Below are 23,734 nucleotides of genomic sequence, written 5' to 3' on the forward strand. Positions count from 1 at the left end.
AAAAAACAGATTATGTGGAGATGCCAATTTAAAAAAAGAGCGAGAGAGGTAGAAACATAGAAACATCCGGAAGGAAAAGACAGCAATTGACCCGTTATATTAAAAACAGATAACATTTGTTCGCTGGTGGGGTAACGTGTAGCGTGACATGAACCCAAGATCGCAGTTGAGGCCATCCTCATGGGTGCGGAACTTAGCTATCAATTTCTGCTCGACGATTTTGTGCTGTCGAGTGTCTCAAAGGCCGCCTTGGAGTATCGGTGGCTGAATGTCCTTGACTGCTGAAGTGTTCCCCGACTGGGAGGGAACCCTCCTGTCTGGCGATTGTTGCGCGGTGTCCGTTCATCCGTTGTCGCAGCGTCTGCATGGTCTCGCCAATGTACCACGCTCTGGGGCATCCTTTCCTGCAACGTATGAGGTAGACAACGTTGGCCGAGTCACAGGAGTATGAATCATTCACCTGGTGGGTGGTGTCCTCTCGTGTGATGGTGGTATCTGTGTCGATGATCTGGCATGTCTTGCAGAGGTTACCGTGGCAGGGTTGTGTGGTGTCGTGGACGCTGTTCTCTTGAAAGCTGGGTAATTTGCTGCGAACGATGGTCTGTTTGAGGTTGGGTGGCTGTTTGAAGGCGAGTAGTGGAGGTGTGGGGATGGCCATAGCGAGGTGTTCGTCGTCATCGATGACATGTTGAAGGCTGCGGAGGACATGACTTAGTTTCTCTGCTCCGGGGAAGTACTGGACGACGAAGGGTACTATGGTTGTGTCCCGTGTTAGTCTTCTGAGGAGGTCTATGCGATTTTTCGCTGTGGCCCGTCGGAACTGTCGATCGACGAGTCGAGCGTCATATCCCGTTCTTACTAGGGCGTCTTTCAGCGTCTGTAGGTGTCCATCGCGTTCCTCCTCGTCTGAGCAGACCCTGTGTATTCGCAGGGAATGTCCATAGGGGATGGCCTCTTTGACGTGGTTAGGGTGGAAGCTGGAAAAGTGGAGCATCGTGAGGTTGTCCGTGGGCTTGCGGTAGAGTGAGGTGCTGAGGTGCCTGTCTTTGATGGAGATTCGTGTGTCCAAGAAAGAAACTGATTCTGAGGAGTAGTCCATGGTGAGCTTGATGGTGGGATGGAACTTGTTAATGTTTTCGTGTAGTCTCTTTAGTGATTCTTCGCCGTGGGTCCATAGAAAGAAAATGTCGTTGATGTATCTGGTGTATAGCGTTGGTTGGAGGTCCTGTGCAGTGAAGAAGTCCCGCTCGAACTTGTGCATGAAAATGTTGGCGTATTGGGGTGTGAATTTGGCCCCCATGGCTGTTCCGTGTGTTTGGGTAAAGAACTGGTTATCGAAGATGAAGACATTGTGATCCAGGATGAAGCGGATGAGTTGTAGGATGGCGTCTGGAGATTGGCTGTTGTTGGTGTTGAGTATTGATGCTGTCACAGCGATGCCGTCATCGTGGGGGATGGACACCGACAGACGCTGAAAGACGCCCTAGTAAAAACGGGATATGACGCTCGACTCATCGATCGACAGTTCCGACAGGCCACAGCGAAAAATCGCATAGACCTCCTCAGAAGACTAACACAGGACACAACCAACAGAGTACCCTTCGTCGTCCAGTACTTCCCCGGAGCGGAGAAACTACGCCATGTTCGCCGCAGCCTTCAACATGTCATCAATGACGACGAACACCTCGCTATGGCCATCCCCACACCTCCACTACTCGCCTTTAAACAGCCACCCAACCTCAAACAGACCATCGTTCGCAGCAAATTACCCAGCTTTCAGGAGAACAGCGTCCACGACACCACACAACCCTGCCACGGTAACCTCTGCAAGACATGCCAGATCATCGACACAGCTACCACCATCACACGAGAGGACACCATCCACCAGGTGCATGGTTCATACTCTTGTGACTCGGCCAACGTTGTCTACCTCATACGTTGCAGGAAAGGATGCCCCAGAGCGTGGTACATTGGCGAGACCATGCAGACGCTGCGACAACGGATGAACGGACACCGCGCAACAATCGCCAGACAGGAGGGTTCCCTCCCAGTCGGGGAACACTTCAGCAGTCAAGGACATTCAGCCACCGACCTTCGGGTAAGCGTACTCCAAGGCGGCCTTCGAGACACTCGACAACGCAAAATCGTCGAGCAGAAATTGATAGCCAAGTTCCGCACCCATGAGGACGGCCTCAACCGGGACCTTGGGTTCATGTCACGCTACATGTCACCCCACCAGCGAACAAATGTTATCTTTTTAATAGAACGGGTCAATTGCTGTCTTTTCCTTCCGGATGTTTCTATGTTTCTACCTCTCTCGCGCTTTTTTTAATTGGCGTCTCCACATCATCTGTTTTTTTAGTTCTGGCTGTTTGTATATTCGGTGGGCCTGTAGGTAACACCTATCTGTCTGAACACTTTGGTTGCCTTGGCAACGGGCAGTTGAAAAGACTTTCTGTAATCACCAGGCATTGTTCTGTGATTTATAAAGGCGATAGGTTCGAGGATTTCAGTTCCACATTCACCTGAGGAAGGAGGAAGCCTCCGAAAGCTTGTGGATTTTAAAATAAAATTGTTGGACTATAACTTGGTGTTGTAAAATTGTTTACAATTGTCAACCCCAGTCCATCACCGGCATCTCCACATCATGTTTGTGAAAACACATTTTTAAATGGGTCTTCCTGATGGCTGGCCTTAGTGAATTCAACAAGTTTATTTTGGGATTGCTGCAGCTCTGAGATGTGTAGTACTGGCATACTATTAAACCCATTATAAAAGCATCTGTTGCTTGGAATTTTATTTAACTTGACCCCCTCAGAACTGCAGGCCAGGATCTGATATCCCACCAAGGAAGGAAGAAACTTGCATTGAAACAGCACCTTGTCAATTCCTCGGGACATCTCAAAATGTTTCACGTCCAATAAATTAATTTTTGTCATCATTACGTGGACATTCCTACTGACTGCAAACCCTGAAATATAAAATTCGACAAACCTAATTTAAACTACGCACTAATTCGCCAGCAAAAGACATTTAAGTGTCAATCTGCTGATGCCTGGTCCCATTTTAGATTTAAAGGCAAGAGAATGCAATTCACATTAAAACTGGGTTGAAACTGCTTTTTAAAAAATTCTGTTGGCAGGGAGCATGTTTTTTGTGCCACACATCTTTCCCTTAGACTTGGGCCTTGGTGCACCCTGCTGGCCCACTGAGAGCAAAGGATGCTAGAAACTGTCCTGAAGATTGCTACTCCATTTGAGGGCCAGTTAGCAGTTAGTAATAGTCTAGCCCTGGAGTATTCCTTCAAGATTTCTGAATCTTCGACCTGTGACCATTTCAGTGATACGCCAGAGTAAACTTGCTGGATCGCAATGACTGACTGCTTGTGAAGGCACGTATTTAAATGGGTCTTCCTGATGGCTGGCTTTAGCGACCAAAAGATACTCCGCTGTTCACATATTTAAGTCTCTGCTACTACAACAACGACTTGAAAAATGTCCCTAGGCGCTTCATAGGAGCATAATTAGACAAAAAGTGACACTGAAACAAAGGATATATTAGGATGGGTCACTAAAAGCTTGGTTAAAGAGGTAGGTTTTAAGGAGGATCAAATGAGGAGAAAGTAGTGGAGAGATGGACAGGTTTGGGGAGGGAATTCCAGCGTTTAGAGCCTATATGACTGAAGGCACGGCTGCCATTGGTGGGGCGAAGGGATGCACAAGAGGCCAGAGTTGGAGGAATGCAGAATTATTGGAGGATTGTGGGCTGTTGGAGGTTAGAGATGGGGATGAGAACTTTAAAATCGAGGCATAGTGGACCAGGAGGCATTGTAGGTCAGCGAGCACTGGAGTGATGGGAGAGTGCGACTTGGTGCAGGTTAGTAGACGGACAGCAGAGTTTTGGATGAGCTCTTGTTTATGGAGGCCGGAATATGGTAGGCCGGTCAGGCGATTATTGGTATAGTCGTGTCTGGAGGTACCAGAAGCATGGATGAGGGTTTCAGCAGCAGATAAGCTGAGGCAAGGGTGGCGATGGGCAGTGTTACAGGGTTGGAAGTAGGCTGTGTTTGTGATGGAGAGAATATAGGATCGGAAGATTAGCTTGAGATCAGATAAGACCCCAAGGTTGCGAACGGCCTGGTTCAGCCTGAGACAGTGGCCAGGGAGGGGATGGAATCAGTGGCTCGGGAACGAAGACTGTGGTGGGGGCCGTTGCAGCTCATCCAGGACTGGATGTTGAACAAGCAGTCTGACTACACAGGCAGTGGAGGGATCGAGAGAGGTGATGGTGAGGTAGAGCTGGGTGTCTTTAATGTACATGTGGAATCTGTTTTAAGTTCATAGTTCAACATTTTATCGACTTTGATGTTTGCTGCTCTACATTGGTTGGACATGTTGAGTGTCAAATCTACTACGACTCCCAGGTCATTTTGGCTTTATGCTTGGCTATTTCAACATCCATTGATGAAATAAGTGTCACTCTTTCTTCCTCCCATGTGAAGTACTTCACGCTTTATCAGCGTTAGATTTCATCTATCATTATTTTGCCTACTTAGATGTTTTATCCAACTCATTCTGTAATTTCTGAGCTGCCTCCTCGGATTGGACAGCCCCACCTAGTTGGCATCATCTGCAAGTTTGACCATTTTACTTTCAAGTTTGAGTCCAGGTCACTTATGTAAATGAGAAACAGTTGTGCTCCTAACATCAAGCCCCAGATCACATCACTGAGGATGAAAGAAATAACTTGCATTATATAGAGCATTTCATGTCCTCGACATGCCCCAAAGTGCTTAACAGCCAATGAAATACTTTTGAAGTGTATTCACTGTTGTAATGTAAGGAAATGCGGCAGCCAATTTGCATGCTGCAGGGTCCCACAAACAGGAATAAGATCTCTTTTGATGGTGTAGGTTGAGGAACAAATGTTGGCCAGGAGACCTGGAGAAACTCCCCTGCTCTTTGAATAGCGCCATGGCAACTTTTACGTCCGTTTGAGATGGCCGATGGGACCTCGGTTAAACGTCTCATCCCAAATATGGCACCTCCGATAGTGCAGCAGTACTTCAGTACAGTACTGAAGTGTCAGCTTATATTCTGTGCTCAAGCCTCTGGATTGTAACTTGAACCCACAACCTTCTGACAGAGACAAGAGCATGACCACTGAACCAAGGCTCCTCTCCATCCTGACATAACTCCCCAAACGGGCACTTGTTCTCCACTCTTCAGCCATTTTTTTTATCTATTCCAAGGGCTTACTCTATGTCCCTACATCCCTGGAGAAGGTGCAAAAAAGATTTACTGGAATGATTCCAGAATTGAGACGTTATACCTATCAGGAAAGATTGAACAGGCTGGGGCTGTTTTCTCTAGAAAAGAGAAGTCTGAGGGGTGACCTGATAGAGGTCTTTAAGATTATGAAGGGGTTTGATAGGGTAGATGTAACGATATTTCCACCTGAGAGGGAGACCAGAACGAGGGGCGATATATATAAGATAGTTTCTAATAAATCCAATAGGGAATTCAGGAGAAACTTCTTTACCCAGAGAGTGGTTAGAATGTGGAACTTGTTACCACAAGGAGTAGTTGAGGTGACTAGCATAGATGCATTTAAGGGGAAACTAGATAAATGCATGAGGGAGAAAGGAATAGAAGGATATGTTGATGGGGTTAGATGAAGGTGGGAGGAGACCCATGTGGAGCATAAACACCGGCATGGACCTGTTGGGCCGAATGGCCTGATTCTGTGCTGTGCACTGTGTAATTCTGTGTACAGCTTTGAGCTTAACTAATAGCCATTTTTGTGAAACTTTGTCAAGCTACACCAAACCGTACGGCTTACCCAAGTCAATTTGGCTTGTCACTCCCTCAAAGAGGTGGAAAAGGTTGCTCAGGCAGGATTCTTCATTTCTGAATCCATGTTGATTGCTGTTTATTAAGTAATTATTGTACAGACAATCTAGTTGACTCTTAATTGATTCTGCTATTTTACATGGAATAGGAGTAAGACTACTGTGTCAGAAGTTGCATGTCTGTTTATTCCTCCTTTTTGAATATGGGCAACATGTTGGCCTGTTTTCAGTCTACTGTTGCCTCCCCAGTTTCCAGTTACTTGCTTATAATTATCAGTTCCTTACAGATCTCCTCCTTATACTCAGTTCTCTAGGATAACTGTCATCATTTCCTGGGGATCTACTTATTTTGAGCCCTTTTAGCCTGTCCTGGCCTTCCACTTCATTCAGATCAAGTCCTTGATTTAAATTAACTTGTCTCCATTTGGGGAGGACATGTTGCTCATGTCTTCTCTAGTTACTTCCTTCAAGTATTCACAATTCAGAATTTGTGTTTCTTTAGTTTCAAGCTCATTGGCATTTTTGTTAGAGTTTTCATCTCTTCTGATAAAGAGGAGGTACTATAAAGGCTAGCTGTACTTAAAGTAGGTAAGTCACCTGGTCTGGATGGGATGCATTCTAGGTTAGAGGGAAGTAAGGGTGGAAATTGTGGAGGTACTGGACATAATCTTCCAAAGATCCTTACATACGAGGGTGGTGCCAGAGGATTGGAGAATTGCAGGTGTTACAACCTTGTTCCAAAAAAGGGTTTAGGGATAAACCCAGCAACTACAGGCCAGTCAGTTTAGCCTTGGTGGTGGGGAAACTTTTAGAAATGATAATTTGGGACTGAATCAGCAGTGACTTGGACAAGTGTGGATTGATTAGGGAAAGCCAGCACGGATTTTTAACTAACATGATTGAGTTTTTTGATGAGGTAACAGAGAGGGTTGATGAGGGCAATGCAGTTGATGTGTATATGGACTTTAAAAAGGGGTTTGATAAAGTGCCTCATAATAGGCTTGTCATCAAGATTGAAGCCATGGAATAAAAGGGGCAGTAGTGGCATGGATACAGAATTGGCTAAGTAACAGGAAACAGAAAGTAGTGGTTAATGGTTGTTTTATGGACTGGAGGGAGGTGTACAGTGGTGTTCCCAAGGATTGGCACTCGGACCACTGCATCTTTTGATATATATTAATGATTTGGACTTGGGTGTCCAGGGCACAATTTCCAAATTTGCAGATGACACAAAATTTGGAAGTATAGTGAACAGTGGAGGAGGATAGTGATAGACTTCAAGAGGATATAGGCAGGCGGGTAGCATGGGCGGACACGTGGCAGATGAAATTTAACGCAGAAAAATGCGAAGTGATGCATTTCAGTAGGAAGAATGAGGAGAAGAATTATAAACTGAAGGGCACAATTCTAAAAGGGGTACAGGAACGGAGATCTGGGGTATATGTACACAAATCGTTGAAGGTGGCAGGGCAGGTTGAGAAAGTGGTTAAAAAAGCATACGGGACCCTGGGCTTTATAAATAGAGGCAGAGAGTACAAATGCAAGGAAGTCATAATGAACTTTATAAATTACTGGTTTGGCCACAGCTGGCCTATTGAGTCCAGTTCTGGGCACCACACTTTAAGGAAGGATGTGAAGGAGAGAGTGCAGAAGAGATTTACTAGAATGATTCCAGTGATGAGGGCCTTTAGTTACATGGATAGATTGGAGAAGCTGGGATTGTTCTCCTTGGAACAGAGACGGTTGCGAGGCGATTTGAGAGGTATTCAAAATCATGGGGGGTCTATACAGAGTAGATAGAGAGAAACTGTTCCCATTGGCGGAAGGGTCAAGAACCAGAGGATATCGATTTAAGGTGATTGGCAATAGAGCCAAAGGTGACATGAGGAAAAACTTTTTTACACAGCTTGTGGTTAGGATCTGGAATGCACTGCCAGAGTGGGTGGTGGAGGCAGATTCAATCATGGCTTTCAAAAGGGAACTGGATAAGTACTTGAAAGGAAAAGATTTGCAGGGCTGCGGGGATAGGGCGGGGAGTGGGAATAGCTGGATTGCCCTTGCATAGAGCTGGCATGGACTCGATGGGCTGATTGGCCTCCTTCCGTGCTGTAACCTTTCTATGATTCTCCAACTGCCCTCTTAGTGTTGTAGCCCTGAAAGAATTGTTCCCCTATTGTGTTTAGCTTCTGCTGCTATGTTTGTTTTTCTGGGTCCCTCTTTAGCCTTCTGATCACCCTTTTAAAATCTTTCAGCATTTTCTTATTTATCCCTGTGACCTCCTTTTCCTTTCCTGCAGGATTTGTAAAGGTTTCCCCCCGCCCCCCTCCCCCCTTTTTTCACTTTTTTGATTTGTTTGGAATCCATGTAGGGCACTATATGCAACTTAAACTTTTTATACCTGAAGTGAATAGCGCTCCTATTACCCTTGAACAGCCTGTAGCTGCATATTCCGACCCACTTACAGTCTTGACACAATTTTGTAGATTCATACTTCATAAGGAGGTGGAACCAGCTGGTAGCTGATGTGCCAGATGAGCTGTTAAAATAATGAAATTTTCTCCAAATAAATGCAAGTAAATTATGCAGCCAATCAAGAGAAATAGCCCACTAAAATAAAGTATGTAACTCATTTTACAGTGCCAATCCAGACCAGTAATTAGAGCTCCGGCCATGTAATGGCTTCAAATACTAGACGTGTGCCTGTAAACAACACTTGTTTTCACCATAAATTCCCTATTCTATCTCCATTTTAAGATTGACTATCCACCAAAGCTGTCCTTCAGCCAGGGGAATGAACAGGTCACAAATGTTCACATAGCAACTGATAATACTATATGCTGGCTTGAGAAGTGCATTTTGCAGATGGAATTGGTTTTGCTGCAGATGGAGTGTTTCATCATTGCACACAAGCAGCCTGGGAACTTGCCTATTGTAAATAAAAGTTGGAATACCAGACAAGGCTGGTATTTGCCCCTGAATTCTTAGAAAATGAGTAGCACAGTACAACTGGAGCTATCAGGCTTAAACAAATTTAATACACTTATAGCTGAGATTGAGATTCTGGAAATTATTGCTAAAATTTAATGCAGTTACTATATTGTGGGAATTGTAGGGGCAGAAATTACTTGCTGTTTTATCAAGAAGAAATGCCAAATTAAATATTTGGCAAGTGTTTTGTATCGCTCTAAATGTAATGAAAGCTTTATAAAATTCAGTGTATCTTCTGTCATTTTGTAATGGTGATAACAGTATGGCCAATAGTTCTTGCGAGCATTTCCAGTGATATATTGCATCCTTTTTTTGAAGCATAATTTCACATTCATGGAGTTGACTTTCCTTGCTGTTGCTCACAGATTTGTTTTTCTGCATTTATATGTCTCAATATTATATACTCAATTTCTATGTCTTAGTTTTGTAAAAAGTTATGCAGCAGGATTGGAGCCAAAATGTGTTGGGATTGGATAGGGACAGGCCATGTAATGGTATACCAAGTGGAACGTTGGGGTGGGGGTGGGGAGGTAATAGATAATCTTGAGCTTGGGCCATGGTTTGCGAGCTAAGCAGCAGGTTGGTTTCTGGCAGTTCAGGACCGGGGTTGCTTGCCGAAGCCAGGCAGAATGTGGGTAGAGTGCTGGAGCTTGAATTGATTCAGCAGGGAGGGTCTGGCAGCATTCAGGAGGGTTTAGAGCTGAGGCATGGCAGCACGTGTTGTGGGGCAGGATGGGGATGATTTGAAAACTAACATAGGGTACACAAGTAAAGCCAGGGGACACAGTGTTCGTCTTAACTTGAAAAAAAAAATCTTTCCTCTTGAATTTTGACTTGGAGGTTGGGGGGGAGGGGAGGGGAGAGGTGGTGCTGTGGGATTGAACGAAAGAGGCAGAAATTAAATTTTAAATAACTTCAGGAAGATCAAACTGGATAGTGAGGAAAAAATTAGCTGGAAAAGTCTGAGACACAGGTTGCACCTGTGCAAAGTGTCACTGATGGTCTGTAGAGACCCTAACAAGCCATGAGGCCCACTGAGCTCGCACAGGGCCTGGGAAATGACTGCAACGAAGGTTAGAACTGCTGGCCCTGGAAATGGAGCAGAACTCCAGCCCAGGCCCTGAAAGGCAGCCAGACCTACAAAGAGAAAAGTTGGTTCAGGAAATTTTAACAGGCAATGAGTAAGCTTAAGATTACATGCTTAAGCTGTGATGTGTGCTAGATACATAACTTCTAATTAAAACCTACTATTAATTCAGAGTAATTCTTTTCTATTTTACATTGAAATATATTCACAACCATAATTCATAATTTATCAGCTTCAACCAATATAAGAATTAGTTGGAAAAATCACCATCTACTGAACAGGAATGCTGGGCTAGACTGCTACTTAGAGCAAGTAAGCATTTAAAGTCAACGCATTTCCCGCACAACAGAATATTTATTTTTCAATGGCATAGCATAGTTTTATCTCTCTGCATATCATGAAGGGAGCTATACGGCTGGAGTTATATTACAGCCAGTGCAAACTTAGGCAGGTGTGCGATAGAGGGGTCTCAAATCATTTGTCTGTAGTGCACTCAGGTGCCAGATCACAGCCTGACATCTAAGTTATCGTACTACTTTTTGCATTAAGACACACCCAAAATTCCTTTGCATTGACACAAAAGTGGTAGCTTAACTGCACTGCAGGAAAGATGAACTAGCATAGAATGCACGTCTAAAGGTTAAGCTTAAAAAGCTTTTTTTTTGACATCTGGCACAAGAAAATAAGCTTTTAAATAATCACAATTGCTTGGCCCAGTGAGAGTCTCTGTGCAAATTTGTTTGGCAGTGTTTTATTTCGATGGTGGGAGAAGAAGAAATAAATTTCACTCTAATGGTAAACCATGGTCACATGGAGGAAAATGCCTGTGCTTATATGAATTATGCTTTGTGTGGTATACTGATAGTGAGATAGAACATGGAAGGCTGAAGAGACAGAATGGAGTCTCATGAGAGGAAAAGATAATACATGAATGAGCAATTTTAAAATAACTGCACTGTTAGTGAATGGCCAAACTGAGGTATGTGAGACTGAGAAATGTTCATAGGGATCCTGCATCTTCGAGTAACTGCAGGTCACAGTGAAAATACATAAAATATGCAAAGTTTCTGACACAGCTGTATTACTGGCATGTCTCCGCTTAGTGAAAATTGCCAAATGCCAGCCTGCAACCGCTCGATTGTTCCTTCTCACACTTATTGAGCTGTATCTTTTGGGGATGTGGGTCGAACATTTTTTTTTGGAATCTTCGTACCAATCAGCAGTTTATACACTTTTACAGTAAAACCAGATGTTTTCCAGAATTTCAGGAGCAAGAATAAAACAAGACCTCCAATTACATGCATACGGTTCTGAAAAGGTAAAATATGATAGCAACATTGATATTTTAAACGCTCTAGATTTGATTCAATTTTATTGTATTTTTATGTCAGCGTCATTTTCCGTTAATAAAATATCAAGAGACTATTATATCTTCTTTCATTTCTGATTTTTATCAGCCATTAGAGGAAAGTTAACCGACTCTGAGTACTGAACTATAGTATATGGGTATTTGCTTAAACTGGCATTGACTTTACCAAGATCTATCCCAGGGCACCTGCAAGAGCATTCTAAGATGGGGTAGGAGGTTATAGTAATTAACCCTTCAAAAGCCTGAAAAATGATGCAAGCTAGCAACAATGTTCCCCACCCGCCCCCTCCCAATTTAAGAATAGTGCCAACCTTCCCAACCAGACCTTCCTGAAGTGTTGTTAGGTTTTTGTCCAAACCCCCCCTGTATAATGTGATCATGCAGGTTTATTACTTGTGTTAATATTCTGGTCTTCCTGTAATTTCCATGATAACCAGCAGCAGTCCTGCTGTGATTTGGCTATTAGCATTCAAATCCTGAGTACTCAATTAGAAACAACATACATCACCTACACTAACTGTACCAAACATGAAATCTTGGTTGCCATGTGCAGTAGCTTTTCAATGTGTCTAATAATGTAGCATTTCATTTTCCATATTAATGTGGTGATCGTGTCATAGTTGAAGACCATATTGATTAAAAACAAATGGTTTAGTAAGGTTTTGATGAACACCAAACATCTCAATTAATATGTCAACTTTGCATTTCTTGCTGATGAAAAGCTTAAAACAAATTGTTGCTTTAAACAGATATTTATTTTGCTGAAACGATTACAGAAGTCATAGTTAGTGTGATGTGACTTGCATCCAGCAGTCCTACTATTCACTCTATACTGTGATTGTAATCCACCATCTTCTTTATAGGAGATATTGCCATCCTAGTTTAGTTTTTGAGAGCTATCAGAATAGTTTACATCTATAGATGAAATAGGAGTTTTGCAGGTCCACTATATTGTTAAAAGTATCACCTGACGAAGGAGGAAGCCTCCGAAAGCTTGTGAATTTAAAATAAAATTGCTGGACTATAACTTGGTGTTGTAAAATTGTTTACAATTGTTAAAAGTAATCCTATATCAACCAAATATATAATGTCACTATGAATAACTCGCATTTTAGTCACATTCATGATGGATTTTAATTTTGTTGTGTGAGGAGGGGTAGCTGTTTATATTGCTGACAAACCCAGAATTGTCATTGATCTATTAAACATACCTCTGAGAGTCTGACTTTGTCTGATGAGCGGGTGGACGAATCTCGAGCCTGATGAACGCTGCATTGAGTTGGGGCACAAAGCTTTTCACAAAAAAACATTTAACTCTGGAGTATTGAAAGAAGTTTGTTTTTTGTACTGCAGACCAATGAGTTTTAGTTTCAGCTGCAGGTTCTGATGTTTGCATGTTAATTGTAACCCCAAAGCCTACAAACATTAAATCAATCTATAAATATTAGCAGCTCTCCCTTGGCATGGCTTATTACACTACTTTATTGGGGAAGGCATTCTATACCATATAATGCACAATATATTCTGCTAACGTGGAGTTGTATCCCTTTAAAGCCACAAAGTACAATTGATCTGACCTGTTTATTTAACAATCAGTTTGTAGTTTGGCCTAGGAGCTTTGTAGATTGGAATGTCCTCATCAGTTTGAGTGCAGATCAGAAGCATTTTTAAGATTGTTGTGCATCTGTAACAGAATATGATGTCTGGAGTAGATAAATGATCATTTTTAATATGTTAATATAGATTGCACTACATGTGAAGTCATGCAACAGAGGTAACTGGACAAAGGTGTCTTGTAATATAAAGTTGTTCAATATAATAGAAAAATGTATTGCTGCTCTTCAGATCATCTTGCCTCTCAGCCAATCCATCTTTCTCAATGGAATGTAATATAGTTAATTCCTGTGATATTAGACACCGAGGTTTTTATATTTTTAAAGAAGCTGCTAATTCAAACAGACCATCTGTTGGTGTATATTTTCAGTTGGATACTTTAAATAAAAAAACAACCTATTGAATGTTTGTAGCAAAAAATAATTAGTACATCTGTTTGCCATACTTTGCATATGATCATGCCACCAAACACGTAGTGCACCAGCATCTGAAAAAAAATTATCGAACTTTGTTTTAACCAGAAGTTTTGTGTTGTGACTTGCGTCCAGCAATCCAATGTATGCTGTCATTGTAATTCATCTGCTGAAGGTAATCTAACATTTATGGGAGACAGTGCCATCCTAGTTTATTTTTTGAGAGCTATCTGAATAGCTGACATCCAGAGATGAAAAACAGTTCCCAAAAGCCGTGTATTCCATAACTGCTGTATATGAAGCAAAACCTTGGACTTAAAATTGCAGAGCACAAGTAAAGATTTCTGTGACACTCTAAGATTGTTAAAAGGGAGAGGTGCTGTGTGAATAGATGCTGCATTCTCTTGCATTTGGTAAATGAATATTTATTTTGGGACCATTTCAATGCCTGACAGTACTTACATAATTTAAGTCTGAAATACAGTTACAGTCATAGAACTGTAAGCAGAGCCTTCAATCTGAGTTATTGTAGTATTACTTGTTCTCTTCAATTTTAAATGTGAGATGTAAAAATAATGATAGTATAGCATATTACAATATATACTTTGTGTTCTACAGGATGTCTGCAGTCTTTGGTGGAACATACTGTTTGCGACATTCAGTGCAATGCCTGGTGGTCGACAGAGAAACAGCGAGGTAAGGACAAAGGCAATGACCTGCTTTTCACACAGCATATCGGGGAAAACTGTATAAGGGCTCATGAAAAAGGAGCCTTCTTCTGAGATCATCTATGATATTAATCAAAGATCAGCCTTGATTAAAAGTTATTTGTGTAAAGGTCCACCAAACAAGGAAACTCGGTCTAGAATATAGAAACAAAATTAATTTTCCTGAGATATTACAACAGCTCCTGATCACCCAAGCTTGGAAGACAAATCATTTGAGCTGCCAGGGGCTAGTGATGAGTGATGTTAGTTTTTTCTTGTGGCCTTACCTACACTAATTGATTTTCATCTGAAGACAAAAAGGCTCTCTGTTGTTGCATTTTATAAATTGAGTTCACCAAAAGATTCACCAGATTAATCGCTGTTGATAATGCATGTCATTCCAAAAAGGAAAAGACTTTAATGAATTTTTAGAGAGTTCATTGCAGCAAACTGGGTCGCCCCTTCCCATTAGATAAACCCTTTTATCTACAGTGGTAAAATTCAGGCAGGGCTGTGCAGCTGTATGTCCCATTTGAGATGAGTAATAACTGCCCTCGGGAGCTTCATAAGGGAATGATTGAAGAAGACTGTTTGTGCAAGGTGGTAATGTCAAATGAATTGTTCTACTTGTTCTGTTAGTTTCACTTGGTTCAGATGTGAAATATTTAGTTAGTAGGGCCTGTCGGCTTCTAACTTCAGAACGTGGACTTTTAGAGGAATTAGTGGTACAATCAAGGAATGCTTGTAGGCTTAAGATACTTGTCCCAAGCAGTATTGAATCAAAATTGGAGCACTCGAGTGATTCGTACAGTGGAATGCTTTGAAAGATAGTAAAATATCAAGAATTCAGGTCTAAATGGCAAAAGTAAAGTTTAAGCATTTAATATACCTGATCTGAAATTGGAATGTGTTCCTTGAGTGTACTCTCATGTGATCATTATAAAAACAGTAAGAAAAATGTATTAACTGTTAGCAGATCACCCATGGTGGTGTTCAAGGTGGGTTGGAGGAAACACTTTTTAATCACAATTGTAATGCAATGGAGTGTTATTCTATGTAATGCATAATATATTATTGGGGCCACTGCTTACGAACGTATGAAAATGATGGACAGGAAAAACACATTGGTCCATCAAGCCTGTCCCATATAGTTGTGATGCCTTATGCATCACGATGCAGGCATGGCACACCCCACCCCACCCGGAGCCATGTAATCTCCTGGGAGGGGTGAAAAACCAGACGAAAACCCATGCCAATTACAACCTTGTTTTGGTCATTAGAAATTTCAATTACTAAGGAAAGTAGCAGATGAAAATGTTTTTCATCTTTTCACGTTTTAAATTTTTTTTTATTGGTAGGTTTTGATGACTGGTCATTCAAGATTGATTACTTTCATAAGTCCTTAGTAGTTTCTTATCGGTAGTTTTCTAGTCACTTAACTTGCTTCTGGTTTATACCGTACCTTCATTCTTGGTTCTGATTGGCTGCTGTTTTACTTTGAGCCAGTCAGTAAAGTGCGATTTTAAAAATTGTGATGAGTCGTAAGGTGTATGTGTACAGGGAGTGCAAGCTGTACACAAGACTTAACATATTGGTAGTAGTTCTGCTCTGATGTTGCTCAGTGAGTCAGTAGGTGCACTATTTTGCAACATAGGTGTATGAATAAAGTGTGATGGGGAAAGCGTTATAAGAAGTAAGTGTGATATTTATAGGAGGTGCGTGCTATATACACAACGTTTGGTATATTCTAGATGGATGTCTTGTTTATTTTTTGAAGAGGACATTTTAATTTAGAGGAAGTGCACAAAAACTGTGTACAGGCCACTTGGCTCAGACTACGAATAGTAGGACAAGTGTTTTTTTCCCGCAGTATGAGCATCCCTAAGAGATGCTACTCATTTGTGCCAGAGACTCGTGCATGGAGGACCCAGCTGCAGCGTCCATTGAGCTGATCACACGCTCCATAGATGACTGCAGTGTTGATGACATGCACGAGAACTACACACAAGTTGGTAGTGGACTTCTTCGCAATCTTCGACATGCTGCAGAATCTCCCTGGCAGACAGTTCAATCCATTGAGCATTGGTGGTGCACGGAAAATATCCTTGTTTAAAATCTGCACTCCTGAAGTCTGGCCTCTTCAGTAGAGCTAGGATGTAAGCTTACCCTCTGGTGAGCTGTTTCTTGGGCCATCCTTTCCACCTGCACTTGTTTTCTCCATCACCAAGACCGCCGACTTCCACCTCCAGAATATCGCCCATCTCCATCCCTACCTCAACCCATCGGCTGCTGGAACCCTCATCCGTGCCTTTCTTATTTCCAGCCTCGACTATTCCAATGTTTTCTTGGCCGATCTCCCACCTTCCACCCTCCGTATACTTCAGCTAATCCAAAACTCTGCTTCCTAACGTGTACCAAGTTCCTTTCACCCGCTGACCACATTGGCTCTCAATCTGGCCACGCCTCCAATTTAAATTTCTCATCCTTGTGTTCAAATCCCTCCATGGCCTCGCCGATCCATGTCTTTGTAAACTACTCCAGCCCTACAATCCTCCAAGATATCTGCGCTCCTCCAATTCTGGCCTCTTCCGCATCCCCGATTTCCATCGCCCCACCATCGGCGGACATGCCTTAGGCTGCCTCAGCCGTAAGTTCTGGAATTCCCTCCCTAACCCCCCTACCTCTCTGCCTCTCTCCCCTCCTTTAAGTCGCTCCTTAAAACCTACCTCTTCGACTAAACTTTTGGTCACCTGTCCTAATATTTGGCTCGGTGTCAAATTTTGTTTAATCGTTTTGTGAAACGCTTTGGGATGTTTTACTATGTTATTGGCGCTATATAAATGTAAGTTGTTCTTGCTCATTTGTGCTTGGTGAATCACCCTATGTAGACTCTTCTAACTCATTTTCTGTGCTCATACTTGGAGTGGCGAGAAAAAGAGGGGAAGAGAGACAAGGGTTAGGTCATTCTGGCAAGAGTGAGCAGGAACAGATGAGTGGCAGTGCAATCCATCATGATGTTGTCACAGTATATGAGAGTGAGATTATTAAGTTTAAAGAGAGAAAGAAGGGAAAGTGTCCAAACACGTTGCTTTGTGTGGCCTCCAGCCTTGCCATCTTTTACACTGCATGCCTTCTCTTTGCCTGTTATGTTGATGGCAGCTTCCTGCATTGGTGTGAGTAAACATAGAAAATAGGAGCAGGAGTAGGCCATCCGGCCCTTCGAGCCTGCTCCGCCATTTAATGTGATCATGGCTGATCCTCTATCTCGACCATATTCCCGCTCTCTCCCCATGCCCCTTGATGCCTTTTGGTCTAGAAATCTATCTAGCTCCTTCTTAAATATATTCAGTGACTTGGCCTCCACAGCCTTCTGTAGTAGAGAATTCCACAGATTCGCTACCCTCTAAGTGAAGAAATTTCTCCTCCTCTCAGTCCTAAATGTCATACCCCATATCCTGAGAATGTGATCCCTCGTTCTGGATCCCCCAGCCAAGGGAAACATCGTCCCTGCATCCAGTCTGTCTAGCCCTGTCAGAATTTTATACGTTTCAATGAGATCCCCTCTCGTTCTTCTAAACTCAAGTGAATACAGGCCGAGTCGAGCCAATCTCTCCTCATACAACAGTCCTGCCATCCCAAGAATCAATCTGGTGAACCTTTGCTGCACTCCCTCTATGGGAAATAAATCCTTGGGTAAGGAGACCAAAACTGCACGCAGTACTCCAGATGTGGTCTCACCAAGGCCCTGTATAACTGCAGTAATACATCCTTGCTCCTGTACTCAAAACCTCTTGCAATGAAGGCCAACATACCATTTGCCTTCCTAACTGCTTGCTGCACCTGCATGTTTGCTTTCAGTAACTGGTGTACAAGGACACCCAGGTCCCTTTGTACATCAACATTTCCCAATCTATCACCACTTAAATAATACTCTGCCTTTCTGTTTTTCCTTCCGAAGTGGATAACTTCACATTTATGCACATTATACTGCATCTGCCATGTATTTGCCCACTCACTAAATCGCCTTGAAGCCTCTTTACATCCTCCTCACAACTCACAATCCCACCTAGTTTTGTGTCATCAGCAAACTTGGAAATATTACATTTGGTTCCCTCATCCAAATCATTGATATATATTGTGAATAGCTGGGGCCTAAGCACTGATCCCTGCGGTACCCCACTAGTCACCGCTTGCCACCCTGAAAAAGACCCATTTATTTCTACTGTTTCCTGCCTGTTAACCAATTTTCAACCCGTGCCAGTATATTACCCCCAATCCCATGTACTTTAATTTTGCACACTAACCTCTTATGTGGGACTTTATCAAAGGCCTTCTGAAAATCCAAATACACCACATCCACTGGTTCTCCCTTATCTATTCTACCAGTTACATCCTCAAAAAACTCCAGTAGGTTTGTCAAACATGATTTCCCTTTCATAAATCCATGTTGACTTTGTCTATTCCCGATTATATTTTCTAAGTGTTCTGTTATCACATCCTTTATAATAGACTCTAGCATTTTCCCTACTACTGATGTTAGGCTAACTGGTCTGTAGTTCCCTGTTTTCTCTCTCCCTCAAGCCTGCTGTGCCATTCAGTAAGATCATGGCTGATCATCTACCTCAACTCCACTTTCCTGCCCTATCCCCATTTCCCTTGATTCCCTTAGTGTCCAAAAATCAAACGATCTCAATCTTGAATAGAGCCTCTGGAGTAGAGAATTCCAAAGATTCACAACCCTCCAGTGTGAAGAAAATTTTCCTCATCTCGGTCCTAAATAGCCGACCTCTTATCTTGAGACTATGACCCCCTAGTTCTGGACACTCAAGCCAGGGGAAACAGCCTCTTAGCATCTACCCTGTCAAGCTCTCTAAGAATTTTATACGTTTTAATGAGATCACCTCTCATTCTTCTAAACTCCAGAGAATATAGGCCCATTTTACTCGATTTCTCTTCATAGAATAACCCTCTCATCCCAGGAATCAATCTAGTGAACTTTCATTGCACCCGCTCTAAGGCAAGTATATCCTTCCTTAGTTAAGGAGAACAAAACTGTACACAGTACTCCTGGTGTGGTCTCAGCAGAGCCCTATATAATTGCAGCAAGACCTCCTTACTCTTATACTCCAACCCCTTTTTTGGCTGGATTTCTTGGGCTTCACATCAGTTATGGGTGGGTGTATTTGTGGGGGAGTTTTGGGCTAGCAAATTAGCTGATGGAACAATTGCTTTGACACCAGCTAATCTTGCTAGCAGGAGCAAGGCATCAGAGGTGTGTGAAGAAAAGAATTACCACAGCTTCGACTCCCATTAGTCTACTTTTATCTTGCTGATAATAGCCGATGATAATTAAGGTTGTACTGTAATTGATGGTCAGTCAGATACAAGAATAATATTGAAAATGGAATCATTGCATTAGTACAGTACTAATGAGACTGTACTGGGAAAGTAAATTGGATCAAGTGTAATCTGAACAAATAATGTGTATAGAGGAGAAGACAAAAATGACTGAGTTTGGACAGTCGGAGCAATTTTTTTTTGAAGAGAAGCTAAGTAGACTAGCATTTAAAATGATTTCATGATCTTTGTCAGGTCACTGCATCTGTGCTGTAGGGAATGGCTGCTGATTTTGGTATTAAGGTACATTGTTGATGTAGTAGAGAGGAAGAGGAAATTGAACTCTACTGCAGCTAACCTAGGAGTAATTACAACTCAACCAATTCCAAATTTAAGACTAGGTGTCTGCAGATACAATGACAAATTGTCCCAGTTTCCCTTCCTGCAAACAGTTAGTCCTTGCTGCATTGAGACTCACGAACTGCACAGGAAAAAATGAGAACACTTGAGAGAAGAGGAAGTGACTTTCATTGTTCATATTTGTACAATTGTTCTGATTTTCATCAGGGTACACTTAAGCCTAATCTCTGACAGTCTCTCGAGAAAATAAACTGGGTCAAGTGCCCTTGGATCATCTGAACAAGTAATGTGTATAGAAGAAAAGACAGAAATTACAGAGTTTGGGTAGTGGGAGCATATTTTTTGGAGAGAAGCTAATTAGTCTAGCTTTTAAAGTGATTTCAAGATCTTTGTCAAGTCACTGAATCTGAAATCTATAATTTGTAAAGGATGGGGCTCTGTTTAAAAATTGTCAGGTAGATCTATTGCCATCTTACCCTATTGTGCAGCTGCAAAAGTTTCTTGAACAACATTCTTCATTACCAAAGGGTCCTGCACTGCATGTTCCTGTAACATAAGTATAGAGAAAAAGACTAAAAAAATTCGCAGAAAAGTCAGGCAAAAAGGAGGCAGTAGGGGATTGGGAAGAAACAAGCTTAGCTAAAACAAAAACTAAAAATAGAGAACACCAAGTACAGGCTTTGGGTGGAAGAGAGCCTGTAAGTTTGTGCCACTTGCTGTGGATATTGAAATAATTTAAATCATTAACCCCCTAGAGTTAAATTTTGAAATAACCTTCCCAAAAAATAGACCTAAAATATTGTATTTTTCTTTGTTCTCCACTTTCCATCTATTTTCATTATCAAGTGACTCTTGCTGTAACTAAGAGTCACTAGGTAATAAGGAAAAGGTACCTTTAAATTGATTTTTCCCCCTCCCCCACCCCCGGCCTTATGGCATACTAAGGCCAATCAGCTGAAGAATCGTTCGAACTTAAAAATCATGGATAAATTTGTGTCCTTTTCTTTCAACCAGCATTTGATCAAACCAGCATTTCAACTTCAATTGAACAAATAAACCAGTAGATTTTTGTTTGAGACTGTTGTGTTTTTAGGTTATTACACTGGATATGTCCTAGGGTTCAGCATCATTTGGCCACTTCTGTAAGCAGACCTCACATCTCCTACGAGCACCTTTTCTGCCCAATGTTTCGGTAAATGATAGCAAGACCCACGGATTGTAACAGGGAGCCCTCACTCTGTACACTGGCTGCTGTAGTGTGTTGCACGTTGCCCCATAATTCTCCTCTCTTTGAAAGCAGACTTGATATTCACTCTACCAAACCTAGGATTCAGACTTTTGAACCAATTGGTTTTATTTACGTAAGGCAGATGAATGAACAGCCAACATTGAGATCTCCAGCCAGTCAATTTTTCTCTACCCTCTTCAATAAATAAATGAATTAAGATGCCGCTCGCTTTCTCTCTGGACCGATTTTAAATCGTGGTTGGTAACCACAATCTAGCCTAACTACCTGGCTCAACAGGCACTAACTTTAAAAACATACAGCATTGTAGTCTGTTGACATTAGAGACAAAATTGACTGGGCTGGCTTCTGGTGCCCAGTATAATTTTGCAAGAGGAGATTTCTGACGATTGAGCTATCAAACATTGAGATCTCCAGCCAGTCAATGACGCTGTCCATTTTTGTAAGGTCTCAAACAGTTGTCAGTCAAAGTTGATACCTCAGGCTGGGGCCTATCTTTTGATCTGTCCAGGTGGCTTGCGAACACCCCAGCAACCATTTTGAACAAAAGCGGTAGGTGATTGTATTGTACATTATTACATTAGAACAAACAGCTATTCATCCATAATGAATGTAGACAATCTTTGACAATGGTATAAGATGCTTGTCATTGAATGTGATAGCTCTGGCCAATTGACACTAAAACTTACTATTGTTCTCAGTCATATCATTTTGTGCTTATGAAGAATATAGCAGCCAGCTCATCTGGAATTGAATTTATGTTTTCCTAAGAAATCCTTTGAGACCTTGGGTGTTGATCCTTTACATGCTATTTCTAGCAAGACAGAATGTAACTAAAATTGAATATGGACAAAAATATATATTAATCACTGCAAATGATGAGTTGTTAAAGGGCTTGTAATTTTTTCCTCCTAAATGTGAAAATTTTCCATGAAGCTATTGATAAGACATTTGATGCGGTGAGTCACAAGATACTTTTTATCAAGTGAAAGCTTTGGCATAAAGGAGGAAGTAGTAAATTGGATAATTTATCTAAATAATAGGAAATACCAGAAGTTAGTGATAGTAATTCTAATTGGTCAGTTGGTATGAGCAGGATATCTCAAATTGTATACCGTAAACATCCTAAATGTGCATGTTATACTTTGTAGAGCGTTGAGCAAAGGAATAAAATTCAAGTACTGACCAGATGAGTTGTAAGTGAAAGCTAATACCGAACCATGTGCGATCATGCATATTGGATACTAAAAGTAGTGAATATTATAAATTGAAGAGTTTATTGTAAGTGAGATTCGGGAGAGGGGGAAAGGGTCTGAATGTAATGGTTTGCCAAACGTTGTAAGAGTTGTAGTGTAGAGTACCATTGGCATAGGCAAATAAAATATTGGGTAGATAAGCAGATTGGTAGAATATAAATTCAAGGAAATTATACTTAATTATTCTTGAGACCTCACTAGGATTATTGCCTGCTTATTGTCGCCTTACCTAGGAAACATAGACAGTGAGCACCACTGGTTCACTGGGTAAATGCAGTGTATGGTGTATAATTGTCATACAGGCCAAGAATGTCTCCGATTTAATCCCTAACCTTTGCTGAATTTGCACGGATTCAATTTGGTTACTTGGGTGAGATTGCAGAGGCTTGTTGGACCCTTCTGAAGCAGCACTGGTCACAGCCTTCAGTTGGGGGAAGGGGGGAGATGTCGAGAAGTATATAAAGCAGCAGACAAGAATATAAACATAGACCAAGAAAATGATATTCCTGTCATAAAAGCTGTTCCTTCCATAGACCATGTATAGTCTACCCAATGATGAACTCCGCCCCATCTGTTCAATCTCTTAAGGGAAAATTCTGCATAAATAATCCATGATACCTAAAAGTAACTGACCCGAACTGTGAAACCGTAAGGCGTGGCCTTTTGCATCAAAGTTCATGCTGACTACTCCTTTAGCCTTTGTGCTTGAGATCCTGTATGTGTTTTTCTTACAAGATGATGGTAGGCTAAATCATCAATAATTTCTCTCCTTCACTGAGGTAAGGGAGATAAGGAAATTAAATATTCTTGAGGAAAAAAATGGGAGGGGAAATAATGCTAGTTTTTAAAATAGTGAAGAATGTCAATTATGTGGATGTGTAGAAATGTTTTCTGTAAAACTAGAGGATATGACTACAAACCATAATCTCAAATTGAACTCAACAAATAAGTTCTTCACATCTGAGTAATTTGACTACAAGTTCCATATAATGCAATATTTACAGACTTACTTGAAGTACTCAGGAAATTATACTAATTCCCAGTTATTCAATGCATAGAGGAATTTGGACAGGAAAAGATGAAAAATGGTCACATTTGGTTCTGAAAATCTGGATGATGGAGCATCCTGGATGGATCTGAATGGCCATTTCTTTTCCCTGCTTTATGATCTGTTCATAATGTAGCTCAGGAATATCAATATATTTACCTTTTTGGGGACAAGCTTGGTATTTTTTAAAAAAAGTTTGCTACAGGTTTATTCTTATTCTCTTTTGTAGAAGAATAGATTAATGTTTGGATATGTGCGGGGGGGCAAGCATTAAATAAGCATGTGGCAAATGAATTTGGGGTTGGGCTGATGGTCTGTTGTACAACTTTGAAGGTCTTTTTTTTTTAAATGGTTTGCTTGTTAACATTTGTGTAAATCTATTATTGCTTGTGCATATGACACACTTTTTACAAGCATTCTACAAGATTTTTTTTGTGGGGGAATAATTTCCCTGCAGG

The 23,734-nt window shown here is 41.6% G+C and overlaps 1 protein-coding gene across 1 annotated transcript in view; it reads left to right on the forward strand.

Moving 5' to 3' along the window:
- Positions 1–23,734, forward strand: part of chm (CHM Rab escort protein) — a 107,159-nt gene that overhangs the window by 57,755 nt on the left and 25,670 nt on the right. Inside the window, exon 9 of the mRNA XM_067996899.1 lies at positions 13,941–14,018. Within this exon, the coding sequence (XP_067853000.1) occupies positions 13,941–14,018 (78 nt within the window). The remainder of the gene's footprint in view (positions 1–13,940; positions 14,019–23,734) is intronic.

The sequence above is a fragment of the Heptranchias perlo genome, chromosome 15 (genome assembly GCF_035084215.1).
Source record: "Heptranchias perlo isolate sHepPer1 chromosome 15, sHepPer1.hap1, whole genome shotgun sequence".
In the NCBI taxonomy this organism is placed as follows: domain Eukaryota; kingdom Metazoa; phylum Chordata; class Chondrichthyes; order Hexanchiformes; family Hexanchidae; genus Heptranchias; species Heptranchias perlo.